Below are 16,601 nucleotides of genomic sequence, written 5' to 3'. Positions count from 1 at the left end.
CGGCGGGGCGGCCGCTGCCGGGGCGGGCACACAAACACCGCGCGGGGCGGGGGCCGGGAGGCGGTGGCGGCGCGGGCGGGAAGCGGCGGGGCTGCCCCGCCTCTCTTCGGCTCTCCGGCGGCGGCCGGCGCAGGACAATGGAAGAGGCGGCAGCGGCGGTAGCAGCCGCGGCGGTGGCGGGGGGGCCGTGCCCGGCGGAGCGACCGGGGGCAGCGGCGGCGGCGCTGAGCGGGGAGAACGAGGCCGAGAGCCGGCAGGGCCCGGCGGAGCGCGGCGGGGACGCGGCCCCGCTCAACCTGTTGGACACTTGCGGTGTGTGCGGCCAGCCCATCCAGAGCCGGCGGCCCAAGCTGCTGCCCTGCCTGCACTCGGTGTGCCAGCGCTGCCTGCCGCAGCCCGACCGGTACCTCATGCTGCCCCCCGTCCTGACCCTCGCGGCCGCCGCCGCCCCCAAGGAGCCGCCACCGGCGGCGCCTCCCTCCTCGCCCGTCTCTTCGCCGGCCTCACCCCTGCACTGCACGCCCGGTAAGTGGCCCTTCTGCCGTACCCCCCCTTGCCTGCCTGGCCCGTGGGCGCCTGGCTAAGGGCTGCTGCCCCCTCCACCCCGCAACCCGGAGGCCTGTGAGTCGCGATTGGTGCGGGGAACGGGGAGCTGTCGCGACCGGGTGCTGTGGGCGGGGTGCGGGTGCCCGGCCGCGGAGCTGCTGGGGCACGGAGCTGTCGGGACGGGCTGTGCTCGCTGCTCGCCAGCGCCAAGGCTGGCGGCGGGGTTGTGCTTTGGTTTGGTTTGTTTTAATCGTTATTTTTTAAATTTCCCACCTCGGAGGGAAGGCAGAACTATTGTGCTTTCCCAGGACCTCTCTGTGTTGATGGAGAGGAGCGGTGAGAGCCGGGCCCCGCTCCCCGCGCCGGGCCGTGTGTGCGGGGCCGGGCAGCCCTTCTCGAGGGAGCCGGGAGGCTTTGGCCCCTGGCCGGCGGAAAACCTGAACACGGGCTGATAACAGGGGCACAAAAACGTAGCGAGAAAACAGACTTTTTTTGAGTGACGTTTGGAGTGTGGAGCGCGGCCGGAGGGGAGTCCTGCAGGTGTCATCCACCGTGCGCGGCGCTCGGCCGGGAGCGATCCCGCGCCTGGGCGGGGACCGGGGCGGCCGAGCAATAATAACAACACTTGTCCGCGCGATGGGCAGCCTGGATGGCTCTGCTAATGCATTCATGCACCACTTACTTGCTAATTGCCTTGCCGAAGGGAGAATGCCACGAGGAAGTTTTGTTAAGCTCATATACTGACATAGTAGCCTGTGTCAGTGTATTTGAAAAGTGCATATCGCTGTAGAAGATGTGGAATAAACTCCTCCAGTTTGAAACTACTTTCCTAATGTTTTTGATTTTTTTTTTTCCCTAGCCCTCTTAGGCTAGGTCTAATGGATCACTTAGTTTTGTTAAAGGCAATTTTGTCTTAGAAAAAAGTGCGAACACTCATCCTGTAGTGGAAGCTGGTCAAGGTCTTAGAAAAACGTGAATAGAAGAGAGGAAGTGTGATGGAATGAGCTAATCCATAGGTAATAGAGGAGGTTGTTCTCACTGGGATGTGTAGTGGGGGCTCAAGGGAAAAGTAGTAGCTCCAGGTGGACCGTTCTTAAGTCCTTTAAATGTATCTAGGAAAATTTCACCGCACTGCCAGAGTTCTGACCAAGAGATTACAACTTGAATATGCGAAGTGTTTGCAGCAATTCGTAACGGAAATGCCCTCTTGAGAGAAAGGAATATTTGGGACAGTTAGAGATTTGCTTCAGAATATCGGAGAAATTCCCAAGTATGTTAACAGGATATGCTGAGCCTCTTCATCTGTGCGATTGTCTGTGTTAGTATATTCATTCAGTGTTTAATTTAAGCATGTAATGTATGTCATAGTCAGACTGCCTAATCAAAAGTTACAGAATGGGAAAATCTCTGAGACCTAAAGCCTATATACTTAAGCTTAGTTGATTTACGGCATGTTATTGCTCATGCCTATGAGTAGAAATGGGAAATTCTGCATGGGAGGAACAGAAAAACACAGACTCTGCAGTATGATGAGGTATTTCGAGATTAGATACTTGGAAATAGGAAAGAGGGCATAGATACAAGCTCTGGAGTTCACAACATAGTTTAAGAGGTGATATCATCATCATTGTCGTTTGAGATTTGAGGTCATGAACAGCACAGGTCCATTCCCAGATGCTCCATATAAATATAGCAGAAATAGGGATCTGTAGCTGAATGAGGAATGAGATGTATGATAAGAATGAAAAGATTAGTGCTGTTCAAACATCTGCTTGATAATGAATCATAGCAACAGTAAACTTGTAGCTCTCTTCCCTCCTTTTGATTGTGAGTTGGTTCTGTATGAATGACTTTCACACTACATACTCCTCCTCATTCTACACATACTGCACTTTTGGTGACAATTATTTCTACCCTGTTGACTTACGCTTCCATACTACAGTTCATTGTCCAGTGGGACATTTTTTATATCTTGTCATGTGTTTGCCCTGGTTAAAGTGACAGGGACTGTATATTAGCTAGCTATGGCTGAACCTGGTGATGTGCATTGTCTACTTTCTGTTTTCCAACTGGTACAAAAAAAGCTGTGAACTTGAAGTTAGGATTGGGAAAAAAACTCACCTGTTATTGTCTAAAACTGATTATATAGAGGAAATTTGTTACAGTTGGAGGGGTTCTTAAAATCTCACAACATGGAAGGAAGGACAAAACAGTGCAAAACTGTCAGCTCTTCTGGTAATATGTTGTGCAAAATGCTTATGAAAAATGACATGAAGAAATAAACTGAGGAGTATAAACTTAGAAAGTTGGATAACAAATAACTCTTATGATGTAAATTATGAAATTACTGTGACTAAACTGAAGAAATAAACAGCAAGGAAGCTGTCTGCACTGGAAGGAATGTCCTAAGGAAGGAACACAATCAAATTGCAAACTAGGAAATGTCCTGAGAGATAAGCAGGCAGACTGCTTATGCACGTGTGCTGAGCGCTAAGATGCTGCACAAAAAGAAGCTTGAAGAAAGTCCCTCTTGAACAAAAGAGAGGATGTGATTTGAAAAGTGCTTCACCAAACCAGGCTTGAGTGTTGTATCAGTACTGAAATTAGTTGAGAAACAGGTAGCTAAAGGGGTAGAGTTTAAAGTATAATCTGGAGTTACTTTTTGTCTTCATCAAACTGTTTCCAAGAAGAAACATTTGTTCAGTTTAGTAGAATACGGTGTGCCTTCAACTTTCAACACACAGGCAAATTTATTTGGGAAAATGTTGGCTCTCTTTATGTAAAGATTCTAACAACTAATTAGGGAGCTGTGAAAGAAAAGACTTCAAGCTTAAAGATGTAGAGTGAATTAAGAATTCTGGAGTTGCTCACTTGAATACAAGATTCAGCATGGATAACCAGCAGACAAGTGGCAAGACATGCAGAGGAGTTTCATGTGATGAATGTTAGCCAGTATTCCTCCTGCAAAGGCAAACTGGTGGAAAGGGCAGTTGGCATGGATATATTGTATGCTGCCACATGCACTCAGTTTTGAAGAAGAACAGCTTCTATAGAAAAGAAAACCTGAAGTTTCTGATTTCTGTACTGTTCCTGAAGTTGGAGGTGTTGAAGAATCATCAGTGTGTCAGACACCAGTAATTTTAGCATTGGAGAGTTCACTGCTTGCTTTCCAAATGTCCAGTGGCAGCTTATTTGCTATAGGTGGTAATTTTGGTGTTGCATTGCCAAAAAATGTGTTGTCAGACAGAACATTATGAACTTCAGGGAGTGCTGCAAGAGCAGCTCTGTAAATGTGACACCCACTTGTGAGCAAGTATCTACAGACACCTCTACTAACTATTTGGCTAAGTTCATGGGGGTTTTCTTTTTGTTTCTCAAATGGCCATTCTTTACTATCCAGTTGTGTGAGTTACAACTGATGCATACAAAAAAAGGCTGTCATTAGAAGTCTGCCATTTGCCCAAATTTTGTCTAAGGTGCACTTCAGTGAGTGAGTAGTAGCCTGTACTTAAAGGGTAGTGTCTGTACTGTGGAGACCCTCATGGTACTCTTCTGGAATTTTCAAATGTGAAACAGGTGCATGAAAGCTGCAAAGTTAGAGATTGAGATTCTATTCCTTTTCAAAACTTTTTAAGTTGCAAGTATCCTTGTTTGTTCTTTATCATAAATCTGTACACGAAATAGACTTGGAAGTGGTGCGCGGAAATACTTGTGAATGGAGCTGCATATAAAAGTTTTATGCAGGTATCATCCCAAAATCTTGCTAGGGTCAATGCCAAAACAGTAGAGGGAAACATTTTTTTTCTGTAACTCCTCTGTAGCAAAGCTGCTAGCAAGCAAACTTACATGAAGCTGTTAGAAGCTTATAATGTTTGGACAATCCCCTGATCTAAATTCTTGGGGAGTGTCCAGACTAACATTTCAAATATGTTCAATACATGCTGTTAAGTAAGGAATAAATGCTTCAGACTTACTAAACAAGGATTTCAGAGATGTTTATGTTTGAGGTCATTACTTTCCAGAAATACTTGCTTAGCAATACAGTTTAAAGTTCTCTAATGATGGAATGAAGACCTTACCCTTGGCATCCCCTCATATGTGGATGACATCTGCTTTTTTATTATGGTCCCACAGTCAGTCCTTTTACAGATAGCTTCAAATTCTTTCAGATTCTCATCTGATCTTTGTATCTGGACTTTCATCACTTCATTTGACCTTGAAAATACAGCTTTTGACATCAACTTAGATTTTGTTACTTGTCTCTTTTGTTACTTTCCTCTTTTAGTTGGATAGTGATTGGGATCCTTATTAGTTAGTTTGAAGGATATAATAGCTTCATTTGAGGTTTCTTATGGTGAAGTTCAATTTTTCTTCCACGCCTTGGTAGTCCAAGAAGACTTAAGATTATTTTTCTACATCTGCTGCTGCAAATGATTATTTTCATTTCATCCTTGATATTCTCACTTGCTTAAAGTGAATTCTTTCCATCTTTGCCATTACAAAGAGCCCATGTTTTAGTTGTGTGGCTATACACTCACACTTTCACAAACATCTATGCATCCTTTTCACAAGGATCATGTTGTTTCTGCTGTAGTGCATCAAGAAGTGAATTAACCTCCAGCATAAGGAGATGTGGGAGTACTAATGTTTGGAAATAGTGTATGTTACAGGAGTATGTATAGGAAAGATGTCTAGTTTTCATGTTTTAGATGAAACAAAACATCATGTTTTGGATGAAACATTTTCATGTTCTGATTTCTAGTTATGGTTTTGTGCTTATTTTGAATTGAAAATTCCCAGAGCCCCAGAGATTGCATATGTGAAATGCATTTAGCATTGTTACAGGTGAAATACAGTATTACTGTGTTGATAGCCTGTAACGCACAAATCTCTTGGTTAAAAAGTCACTAAGCTAGTAAAAGCTTAAAATATTAATGAATGAACTACCTAGAGAAAGTTCTAACTTTTCTAGTTATAATACCCTTCTTTTAGAGAAAAGTATGCTCTCGAGAGATGTACAATGGGATGATACTTACTGTACAAGTATAATTTGAAGTAGGGATATATTTGCCAAAAAATTCTGCTTTCTTTTCTACCAGGAATTCCATAAAAATCTGGAGGCCTGCCTATGCAGCCTTTATTAAGGTAGACAACTGCATGTTGTAGAAATAAGCTTGAATCATGGTTGCTCTGATATATGATTAATATAAGTATGTAATAGATGTTTATTATCTTAGGTATATATGCAGAATAGTGTTTCCAGGGTAATTTGGATGCATTTATGTTCTTGCTTCTTTCACTCATAGAAAGTGGGAGATGGAAAAGCTGAAGCCATCAGGAACATCAGATGAGTGTTAAAACAACTGCAGTTGCCAAGCTCATTCCAACTGGAAGCCTTACAGAAATTAAGCTGTACAAGTTATCAAAATAGCTGTATCATTGTGTGAAACTTCTTTTCAGACAAAGATTTCTATCCTCAGAGGCCAACCTAGCTCTGTTTCGATACAAAATCAGCTTAATAATGTCTCTGGTAAGCAATTAGTACTTTTAGCAGGGGAAAAGAATCCTAGATCATAAGGTGAAAGGATCATTAGGAAAGCAAATATGTATTAATGTATTAAAAATTCTCAGGTCTATGTCTAATTGAAAGTGTGTTGGGTTGTTTCAATGCTTATAATAGAGCAATCTCTTAAGAAAATGTCTTGTCCGAAGAGCAAGGGAAAATAGTGGTGTATATGTTCATGAAGAGGCAAGTGGAAGAACGAGTGTCTTCTTTGTGGGCTAGCTCATTCCTAGGAGGAATGTCCTGAGGAACTACTCAGTTATGCAGCAGGCTTTAGGTTGGTCTGCTGAATTCCGTGTGTACTACAAAGTGACTTCATGCAGTTTGTTAAATTTGAGAAAGAAATTTTGCTGAAACTCTTGATTCCAAAGGTAGTGTTGTTAAAGAAACTTGTCTTTTGAACAGGAAAACCTTTATGCCAGTATTGTGTGTGTTAAGATGCTGTAGGAGGAATTTCCATATTATTTAGTGGAATTTCCCAGTAACGGTAAACTTGTAAAGCTGGTATTTTGCCTGCTGTATCTAATCTAAAAACAAGTCAGGGGAAAACCAAAAGGAACTTAAGGTGAATTCTAAATAGGACTGTATTTCAGGATGAGTAACTGACTAGATTAAAAAATCCATTATTTCTGAAATTGGAAATTTAGACTTTTGAAAGGTTTTTGCAGTAAAATGAAATACTTTAATACAGTAGTGCAGTGGTTTGACCTTGGATGGATGCCAGATTCCCACCAAAGCTGCTCTGTCACTCCATTTCGCAACTGGAAATGGGAGAGAAAATATAAGAAAAGGCTCATGGGTCAAGATAAGGACGGGGGAATCACTCAGCAATTATCATCATGGGCAAAACAGACTTAGTTTGGGGAAATTAATTGAATTTATGACCAATCGTGATCTGAGCAGGATGATGAGAAGAAAAAGCAAACTTAAAAAAACCTTTCCCCCACCCCTCCCTCATTCCCAGGCTTAACTGTATGCTCAATTCACTCCCTCCTCCCCCCTCAGTGGTGCAGGAAGACAGGAATGGGGGTTGTGATCAGTTTGTCACATGGTGTTTCTGCTGCTCCAGTGTGGGGTCCCTTTGACGGGAGACAGCCTTCCACAAACTTTTCCAGTGTGAATCCTTCCCACGGGCTGCAGTTGTTTGCACACTGCTTCAGCGTGGGTCATTTCCACAGGGTGCAACCCTTCAGGAACAGACTGCTCCACTGTGGGTCCCCAATGGGATCCCAAGCCCTGCCAGCAAGCCTGCTCCGGTGTGGGCTTCTCTCTCCGTAGATCCACAGGTCCTGCCAGGAGCCTGCTCCAGCATGGGTTTCCCATGGGGTCACAGCCTCCTTCAGGCATCCACCTTCTCCAGCACAGGATTCTCCATGGGCTGAAGATGGGTATCTGGCCTCCATAACACACTGGTCAGGCAGGGTTCTTCAGGTGCGTATGGCTGGAAGTGTGGCTTGTGGGCCAGTGTAGATGATCCCTCTGAACTGTTAATAGTATCAAAATCTTCTATTGGACTTACTAATTTTTATTTAACTTTCATGTGCTGTAACAGTTTTATGAAGCATTCTTTTTTCTTTGGCAAATTTAAAGGTCACAGAAAAATTATTTTCATAGAAAAATTCCAGTGATGCTTTTAAAATTTACCTCAGCAATTAGGTAGCTATGGAGTTGTGTAGTGTTTAAAGTATGTACTTGCAGTTCAAATGTGCTTTGAAGGCATCAGTGCCATAGTTGAACTGACCAAATTATCTACTTTTTTACCTACTGGCCAGAGAGTATGTATAAAACCATAAATGTTTACCATCAAAGAAAGCATGAAACAGTTGTGTGAAGTAAGAAAATGACACCATTTTTAATAGGAAACAGTCTTGTAAAATCAGCTAAGAAACTGAAGGTTGAGCCGAGGAATGTCCCTAATTACTTGATACTGTCTCTCCAGTGATTTAAGTAAATGCTTAGTTGAAGCTTTTATGTGGGAGAAAATTGCATATTACTTTACATACATTACTAACATGATAGAGGACTGATGTTGAACAAGCTTTCTAGTTATTTTTGAAGTTTATCAGTGGGCTGTGGGAAAAAGGATGACAGTAAGCAAGGCTCAGCTCTTTGAACTGCACTCATGGGTTTTGAGGGCCCTTGTTTGTAACATGGATTTGGGTCATGGAGACGTACTCATTTCAAAAAAGAAATCTGCAACTCTAGTGCTGAGTCCTCTGTAAGAGGGAGTACATGGACAGGGGAGCTAAGCCATTTGTCTTCTGAATGTAGAAAGATTTCTGCTTCTGATTAATAACAAGTTGCCACAGGCAACTTTCTATTAAAATGGAGAGTTCCCCTTTCAACTGTAGTCCCTCAAGTGAACATAGTCCAATTTGAATAAAACAAGACTGTAGTGCAAATACCCTTTGAACTAAAGTGATTGCCTAATTTGAAAAGTGGCTGTATAATTTTCCCAATGAGCTGACACATCTGTCTGTATTGTAGCATGTAAAAAAGAAATGGGACTATTTTCACACACATGTTGACTTAGAAAACCCCCTGTATTTTCTAGGATGTCTGCTTGAGGTCAGAAGGCATTTAATAAAACTTACTTGATCGGCTTCATTAATTTCTAGGCATGTGCTGTAGAGTCTGAGCGTGGTCAAGGATGTGTGGAGCTGAAGTTTGTTGACCTAATGCTATAATCCAGCCCTCACGCAAGTTCATATTGTGCTTAGGCAGTTGCTGCTGAACCTGCTATGTCAGGGTACTTGTAACACTGATGCTCTTAGGGGAGGGAATGCTGGCAGCTGCACAGGGAATGAGTAGGTGGAAAGAAAGAGGGAGAGAGCTGCAGCACTGCTGGGACTGGAGAACGAGACATTTAAAGTGGGAGCAAGGTTCTAATTTTAAGTGCTAGGTGCAGTGCCTTGATAAAACAGCCCAGCACCAACAAGTCTGTTACTAGAAATAAGCAGTATGCAAAATTGTCCTGAACAGCAAAAGTGTGGATTGAAATACTTATTTTTTTCTAACCTGGTCTCTGCTGTAAAATGAGTAAATTAGTTGCTGAAATGATGTAGGAGTGTAAATTACATGCTTTCCTCATCAGTTGGTTTAAGGAGAAGGGGTAGTAGCTTTGAATCATCCTTGTCTTTGGAGAAACTTCTGTGACTTGTAACTATTGTTTCAACAGTTTTCAAGTAAAAGTTGAAATTCATAGCATTGCCCAGCTAACAGTAGAACAGAACATCGTTTTAGTCTGAGGACAGTAGAACAGAACAGCACAGCTTTGGAGAAATGGATAAAGAATGTAACTTAGGCAAACAGAAGTCATGCAAAAGGCAAGTAGGATGCCAGCTCAGCTCTGCAAGGCTGACAAAGCAGAAGTTATAGAAAACAATGATATTGTGCTTACTCAAAAGTGGAGGTCGAGGAACAGCCACCTGAAAAGGACACTGGACGTTGAAGACCACTGAAGAAGACCCCCAAAGAACCGTGTAAGGACTCCTGATAAGGAGTATGACTATGTCAAATAAAGTAATATGTATGCATCAGGTAAGGGGGGATAGCTAGTAAGTATGTCATCAGTGTGTATGATGAAAAACTCTGTTTACCTGATGCTCAGGGCACTTGGTTAGAGGAAGAATCTTTCAAGTGACCAGTGCACTGCAATAAAGAGTGCTTGCTTTCTAATATTCTAAACTCTTGTTAGAAAGTTTCTATCTGGCTGATTTCAGTATCACAGCCCCAAAGTGCTAAATTAAGGTAGCAGGCAACTCATCAGTTATAAACTGAGATAAAGACAATCTGTTTAGCAGACAAGCTTTGTTGAATGAATGTAGAGCTATGTAGTGATGAGTAGTGTCCCATAACAGGGCCTCAGTAATGGCTAAATGTCTGGGAACTTTGAAACCCTGGGGGTATCATACCTCTGGATTAGATTTATCTCTTTTGGGTGTTTGCAGATTCCTACCTTTTCTTGCTTTCAGCACTCAATAGTTCTGTTCCTTATTTGCTTTTGTCTTGTTTGGGGGCTTTCCATCGCACATAAGCAGCTATTGTTCTCACTTGTTTTAACCTATGGACTGTTTGTTGAACTTAACCAACTACAGACTACTTGGCCTTCAATTGTTCAGTTTTCTCTTCCCATTGGGAGTAGGGAGAAGGGACTGTGAAGGTATAACCCACTGGCTAGCATATCTTGGAAATCACTGAATTTAGAGTACTTAGATTTAGTTTAATCATCTGTTAAAGGAACTTTATCTCTCTTGAGAGGTTCTAAACTTTTCCTCAGTCCCTTCTCTATGCAAGAAACTCCAACGTGTTCATGTGTTCAGAGTCCATGTGTTAAATGTTGTCTAAGTATTACCTCAAAACAGAGACATAGAATTCTTTCCTTGGATAAACATAGGTGGTGTTCAGATAGTTTATCTGAACGGGAGTCCAGAGCTACTAGCAGCTCTTTCTTCAAATATTGCACTCCAAGTTGTTAAATAGAATGTTTATTTTCTGCTTCATAGCAAAGGCAGAGTCCAGTGTTGTGAAAGAGTTCAGAAGTTTCTGGAGTGGAACATGTGAGAGGACCTGTTGTCTTCCCAGATCTAGCAGTGAAGTTTAAACAAAAAATGAAACAAAACAAAAAACCCTGGTTTTATCTTGTTTGTCATAACTCCTGTCTATACCATAAGAATGACTTGCAAGTATTGCTTTTATCACTAAGTAAATAACTGTTTGATACATAGACTTTTGGCACTGGCACCATAGGTAAAATTGTGTGCATCTTGATGGATTGTGCAGGGAGACAGGACTCTGTTGCCTTTTGCTTTTCAGAAATGGCCTTACAGCTGGACTAGATACAAGTTAGAAGCAAAGCCATGGTTTGTGGTAGTTTGTGTCTTTTAGATTATCACAGCCATTGACACTCAACAGGGAGAATGATCTCACTTCAAAATAATGAGTCTAGAAGCTGTTTTGGCAAAATGAAGATGACCTTATATATAAAGTTGCGTATATATATATACATGTGTATATATATATGGATATCCCAAATGGATTCAGCTGACAGTCCTCTTTGCTGCGTTCCACCCTTTGTGCAAGAGCTGAATGTAATCTGGATTCTTTAAGAGGCTAAATGCTAATCTTGCATCCTTTAAAAGTCCATTTAGCAACAGTATTATTGTATTCTGTTCCAATCTGATTGTATGTATTGTGTGGGTTTTTTTTTCTTTTTCCCTGCTCCCAGTTTCACTGAGATGAGGTCAGATTTAATATGGTTTCTTTGGCTGCCTTTTGACTGATACAAATTTTTGAGAGTATAGTGTAGGTGTTGTGAGCTGCAGGATGTCTGACTCAAAACTTTTGCCAGAATCACTGTTGTTCTGGCTTAAAGTTGTGGCTGTTTGTTTTTGCTTTTCATTTGTCATTATGCCAGACAACTAGACTAAGAACCACAATGTCATGGTGGAACCCTTGTGAATATTCCTTAAAAATAAAGTAGGAATAGAAGTACAGTCCTAGTTCCTTCCCAAACCGGTATTGGATGCTAAGTGTAATATTTTCAGAACTTCATTATCAATCCTTTGAGGCAGTATGGTACCTCAAAGGAAGAAGGTGGAAAAAGATTGAGTGAGTCTAAAGGACAGAAGGTAAATAAATGGCACTTAAGAAGGCCAGTTTTGGTAGAAGATGAATTTTCTTAAGCCTCATTCTTAGTACCGAGAGGGTCATGCTGGGAAAGTGCCTTTGAAGAAGCTCTTCTTTAGTTCTGAGAAAATGGGGGAAACCATAGGAAGATTAGATTTCTTCAGTGGATGTGGATGTCCATTCACATCAGCCAACGGGGTCTGGCTCATGGTTTAGTTATCTACTGCAGATTACAGCAACAGAAGGAGATACACCATGGGAACATAAGTACTATCACTGCTGGCTCTGTAACCTGCTGTTTTCTGAAAGCTGTAGGGCAGCTGTTAGAAATCCCTGTTGTTCTTATTTGATCAATTAGTGCATCTCTTCAACCCAGAAGGAATGTGTTTTATTAGTTACATTCAGTAATTTTCATATTAATGCAGTGTCAGTTGAGAAGATAACACTGCTTCTTAATTAATGCTGGTTCTTGAAGGCTGCATAACCATGTGTGAATCTCACAATGCATATATTGCTCCAGCTTGGTAGTCTTAAAGCTGTGTGGGGTCTGGAAAAAGCTGGGCACCTTACTTTTTGAACCCTTACAGTGGTGCTGTGGAATACTGGCCATATGTAAGAGAAGACTATAAAGTGAGCTGGCTTTTTATTCCTGAGCATCTACACCCAAAAGGCAATCCCTGTAACTTGCAGGGATATTTGGAGGATATTCTCCTCTCTTAATGACTGGTTTTAGAATATCGGAAGAATTCTTGCAATTGAAGCGGATGCCCAATAACAGATAAGCATATTAGTGTAGTTATTGGAAAGAAGTGGATGTTTTTAAGGTGTGATTCATCTGACCAAGTGTAAACATCTGCTTTAACAATGAGACCACTCATGACCTAACTATTACCTAGGTCTGCAATGACTGTGAAGGGAACTTCGTGTAACATTTAGATGAATCCCACGGAAGGTGTTAAAACTTGGCAACACTGCAAAGAAACTTTATCCATCTTTCAGGTGCAAAATTTTACTCTATGGAGTCAGCATAATAAATCAGTATTAGTTTTGTGCTGCCATTAAGAGTGGCTTTTTCGTAGATGCAAAAATCCTGCCTGTGACAAGCTTTATTGTTGAATAGCTTTTAAATATAACAAGGAGTCAGAATAGACTGGATTTGGGAGTCTTGGGTTGTATTACTTAAATAAATTAAATGGCTTGGAGCCTTACTTTTTTATTCCATTAATAGTGTCTTGCAGAGCACTCAGACTTACCTGATGTAAACTGCAGGAAATCGGTATCTTTATTGTTTTCTCTTATTAGAGTGAGAATTTTCATCAAATATATTTTTTTTTTTTTTACTTTTCATTGTCTCTGTCCCTATCCAAGAGCAAGCTGTAAAAAAATAAATCTAGAAAATTTAAAAATACTGCCAGGTTAAAGTATTCGTTGTATAACAGATTTAATTGCAGCACAGATTCAAAATGTACCTTTTAAAATGTTCAGAATTTATTGATTAATACATAAATTCCTCCTTCTTGCTGTTGGGGATTGAAGTGTTGGGCAGTATACTTGGATGGTAAATGTGCTATTACCATACTGTTATTGAAGAATATGTTGAAGAGACATTAATTAGTAAAAAATCTCTTCTTAGTAACAATCAGCCCTTTTTTCTCTCTCCACCCTCTCACCAAACAAAATAACTTAAACAAAGGCAGAGCCTATTATTTTAAATCAGCACATTATTTCTATGTACTTTTGAACATCCATTCCCCACACATATATTTTACAGATAAAGTTGATGGAGTTTTCCATTATATTTTTGCATCACTGTAATCTGTATTTTGAGATAGTTTGAAGGAAACATAATAGAAGTATTGATGACTTCTGAACTCTGTCCTTGAGGATAACCTCAAAATAAATATCCCTATAGCAGAATATGGACAGATGCAGTGAACACTGTAGTTAACAAGTTGATGGCTTTGAATATTGACACTTTAGCGATTTTAACCAAGTTTTCCTGTGGAGCTACAGACTGCAGTTTGTTTGGGTGCAAAGAGCTCTGTGCCTCAATGGTGTTTTCCAACAGGAATTTAAAATCACAATATCAAAAATACATGGCATTGAATAGGCAGGTAAGTTGAATTTTCAAGTGTCTGAACTAGAATATCTTCTGCCATTTCTGAATTTTTGCAATGCCTGTAGTATTTTAAAAAGGGCTGGTAGGTGTACTGTACAATCCACAGGAGCCCTATTTCCTTCTGGAATAGTAGCTGGAAGCCAAGCAGGATATTATCCTCAAATTAGGTATGTCTATTTAGGCACCTAAATTGCTCCCCTGAGGCAAGTGGCTGGAAAAATGAGGGCCAAGAGGGTTGTTTGCCAAGTCTCATGGGTAGTTTCCAGTTACTGAGTGGTGAACATATTGAGAATGGAAGGAGACTTGTGAAGGAACAGGTTGCAAGGATGCATCTGAGCACTTGAAGGAGAGCTAGTCAAAGGTCTTGAATTGTGTTATCATTCCTGTTTGGATGACATTTATACTGAAATATTCTGACTAAAGCCTGTTACATACTGTTGTTCCCACTGCTGCTTCTAACTTGGTTCCCTTAATATGATCCAGATTCTTAGAAGTTATTTTTTGAGGCTTTTTTAACCTTCACATCTGCTCAGTGTTGATGGGACCATTAAGGTAGCTGGGGTTGAACAGAAGAAGTGGGCAAAACACTCAAGAGTGTCACATCTTGGAGTATAGTTTTCATCCTTTCAACAAAGAATTAAGAAGAACCAACTCTTTCAGTGCCTGAGAAGGGCTTGGTTCTTCGGGGTGTGACTGGCTCTTAACTGTCCAAATGATACTCTGCTAACCTGCTATTTTTATAACTATGATTTCTGGGAATAGATGCATTGTACTGCAACTACTGAACTAACAGCTGGTGGTAGATAAGAACTTGAAAAGATGAAGACCAGAGTATGAAATGTAGTGCTACAAAGAAATTATTATTAGCTGTGTTGTGCTCTAAGGCAGGGTCCATCTTCATACCAGAGATGCTGGCAACAAAATTTTTTTATCCCACTCATCTTTTTTTTTATAATTAGTAATAACATGTTAACATGCTATTTATGGAGAAAGGTACTAATTTCTTTGTTCCAGAAACACATGGATACAAAGGACTTGAGCACTGTTGGCAAGATCTTAAGAGTGTCTGCAAAATGGTATTTCAGTAGAATGTATAAATCTAGACAGCATTAAACCCACTTTCACAATGTTATTTCAAAATTAAATATTTGGCTGATCAGAGAAAATGATGCAAGAATATCACAGAATCTTAAAAATCCTTGCATGTTGTATGTCTGAATTCATTACATACCATTTGGAAATACTTGACAATTTCAGGACTTGAAAGAATGTATTTTAATTTTGATGAAAGAAATGCTCATCACAGTCAGCAGTGACAATTGGCTTAATTGTTGGCAGCTTCTGCATCATCGTTTAAGCACGTTCATTGCAAGACAGTGAGACTTTTTGTTCATCATCTTGTATTTAAACACTGTCTATCCCACAATAACAGTGTTTCCTTTTGTTAACACTATGACACTTCTTGTAATTGTGTTGTTGAAGAAAACGCATTGGACAGCTTCGGACATGAATGTAAACTCTCCCATCGGAATTTCTGAAGGTATTCAGGAGTGGCCAGAGAGTCAATCCTTGAAAATTTACAGTTTTGAAGTCTTAACACACGCTATCTAAAATGTGTGAAGATGGGGCACGTATAGCAAAAACAATGAACCATTTCACAGAGCAGCTGAAATATTTTAATTCAGCTCTGCAGTGCTTTCCAAGAAAAGTCAATGTACTGCAGCATAAAAACTGGCCTGTAACACTCTTTCGGAGGGGGGATTACAGCTAATAGTCTTTGTCTGGTTTTCATTTATTTGCATTTTAAAGGATTTTAAATAATTTTAATTAACAGCTAATTAATTATAATTTTAATAAACTTTTTGCTAGATTGGTGGTTGGTTGGAATGTTTATATCTTGGCAGTAGTTGCCAGTTTTCCCTTGAGATGTGCCTGCTTATTGGTTTAACCTATCCCCTCTACTAGCAGCAGCAGGCTGTCACAACTAGATGGGAGCAGCTTTTTCTGGAACAAACTGGTTTGAAGAAGTTGCCAATTTTGCAGCACCAGTAGTGGCTTAATGAGAAGCAAGAGGAAAGCAGTAATTATTTTAAAAATTGATTCAGATGTTATTGCACATGATACTGCCTCTCAAATTAAGTTTTCTAAGTGTTTGTTCTTAACTGGGAAACATGACCTGTGTAAATATAACTAGCTTACCCTCAAACCCATGCATTTTAATGAAAAGGCTTGCAAGTGGTATCTATAGAAAGAGCAAGAGGAGAAAAGAATCTGTAGCTCACAGTTGAAACACCCTAATTTTCTGTGTAGTTATGTTAAAAATCTTATAGCTGGTGCTGCCTTCAATCTGACGTACCTTTTATTAGTTTTAACTAGTGTGCCCATGTTTTAAACATTTTAACTGCATGTGTAACTTGCTGTTAATATTTTTTGTTCTGAAATCTGTACAGTTAGAATCTCAAGCAAAACATCTGTAAAACTGGGAAAGATTGCTGTACGAAACCCTAATTATTTATTCTGTAATGACTATGTCGTTGCAGGTAAAATTGCCAGTTGCTTCTGAGCACTCTATTTAATAAAAAGAGCTCTCTTTCAGAAAACTAGTGGGTTTTTTGACTGATTTGATCTGAAGACAGGGAACTATTAAGGTCTCTTTTTTTAGTAAGGCACTTTGCATCTACAAATAAAAATACCCTCTTGGATCTACAAATGATCATCCAGTGGCTTTATTAAATTGGCTCTGAA

The 16,601-nt window shown here is 40.5% G+C and overlaps 1 protein-coding gene across 1 annotated transcript in view; it reads left to right on the top strand.

The window, feature by feature from the left end:
* The first annotated feature begins 116 nt into the window (after window positions 1-116).
* The window catches only part of TRIM24 (tripartite motif containing 24), a 59,936-nt gene continuing 43,451 nt past the window's right edge, over window positions 117-16,601 (top strand). Inside the window, exon 1 of the mRNA XM_042050423.1 lies at window positions 117-525. Within this exon, the coding sequence (XP_041906357.1) occupies window positions 138-525 (388 nt within the window). The 5' untranslated portion in view covers window positions 117-137. The remainder of the gene's footprint in view (window positions 526-16,601) is intronic.

The sequence above is a fragment of the Corvus kubaryi genome, unplaced genomic scaffold (assembly GCF_017639235.1).
Source record: "Corvus kubaryi isolate FWS band 111438036 unplaced genomic scaffold, C.kubaryi_AGA036_p1.0 74, whole genome shotgun sequence".
NCBI classification, from domain to species: domain Eukaryota; kingdom Metazoa; phylum Chordata; class Aves; order Passeriformes; family Corvidae; genus Corvus; species Corvus kubaryi.
Note: the sequence above shows the minus strand (reverse complement) of the source record. Positions and strands in the feature narration are given on the sequence as shown.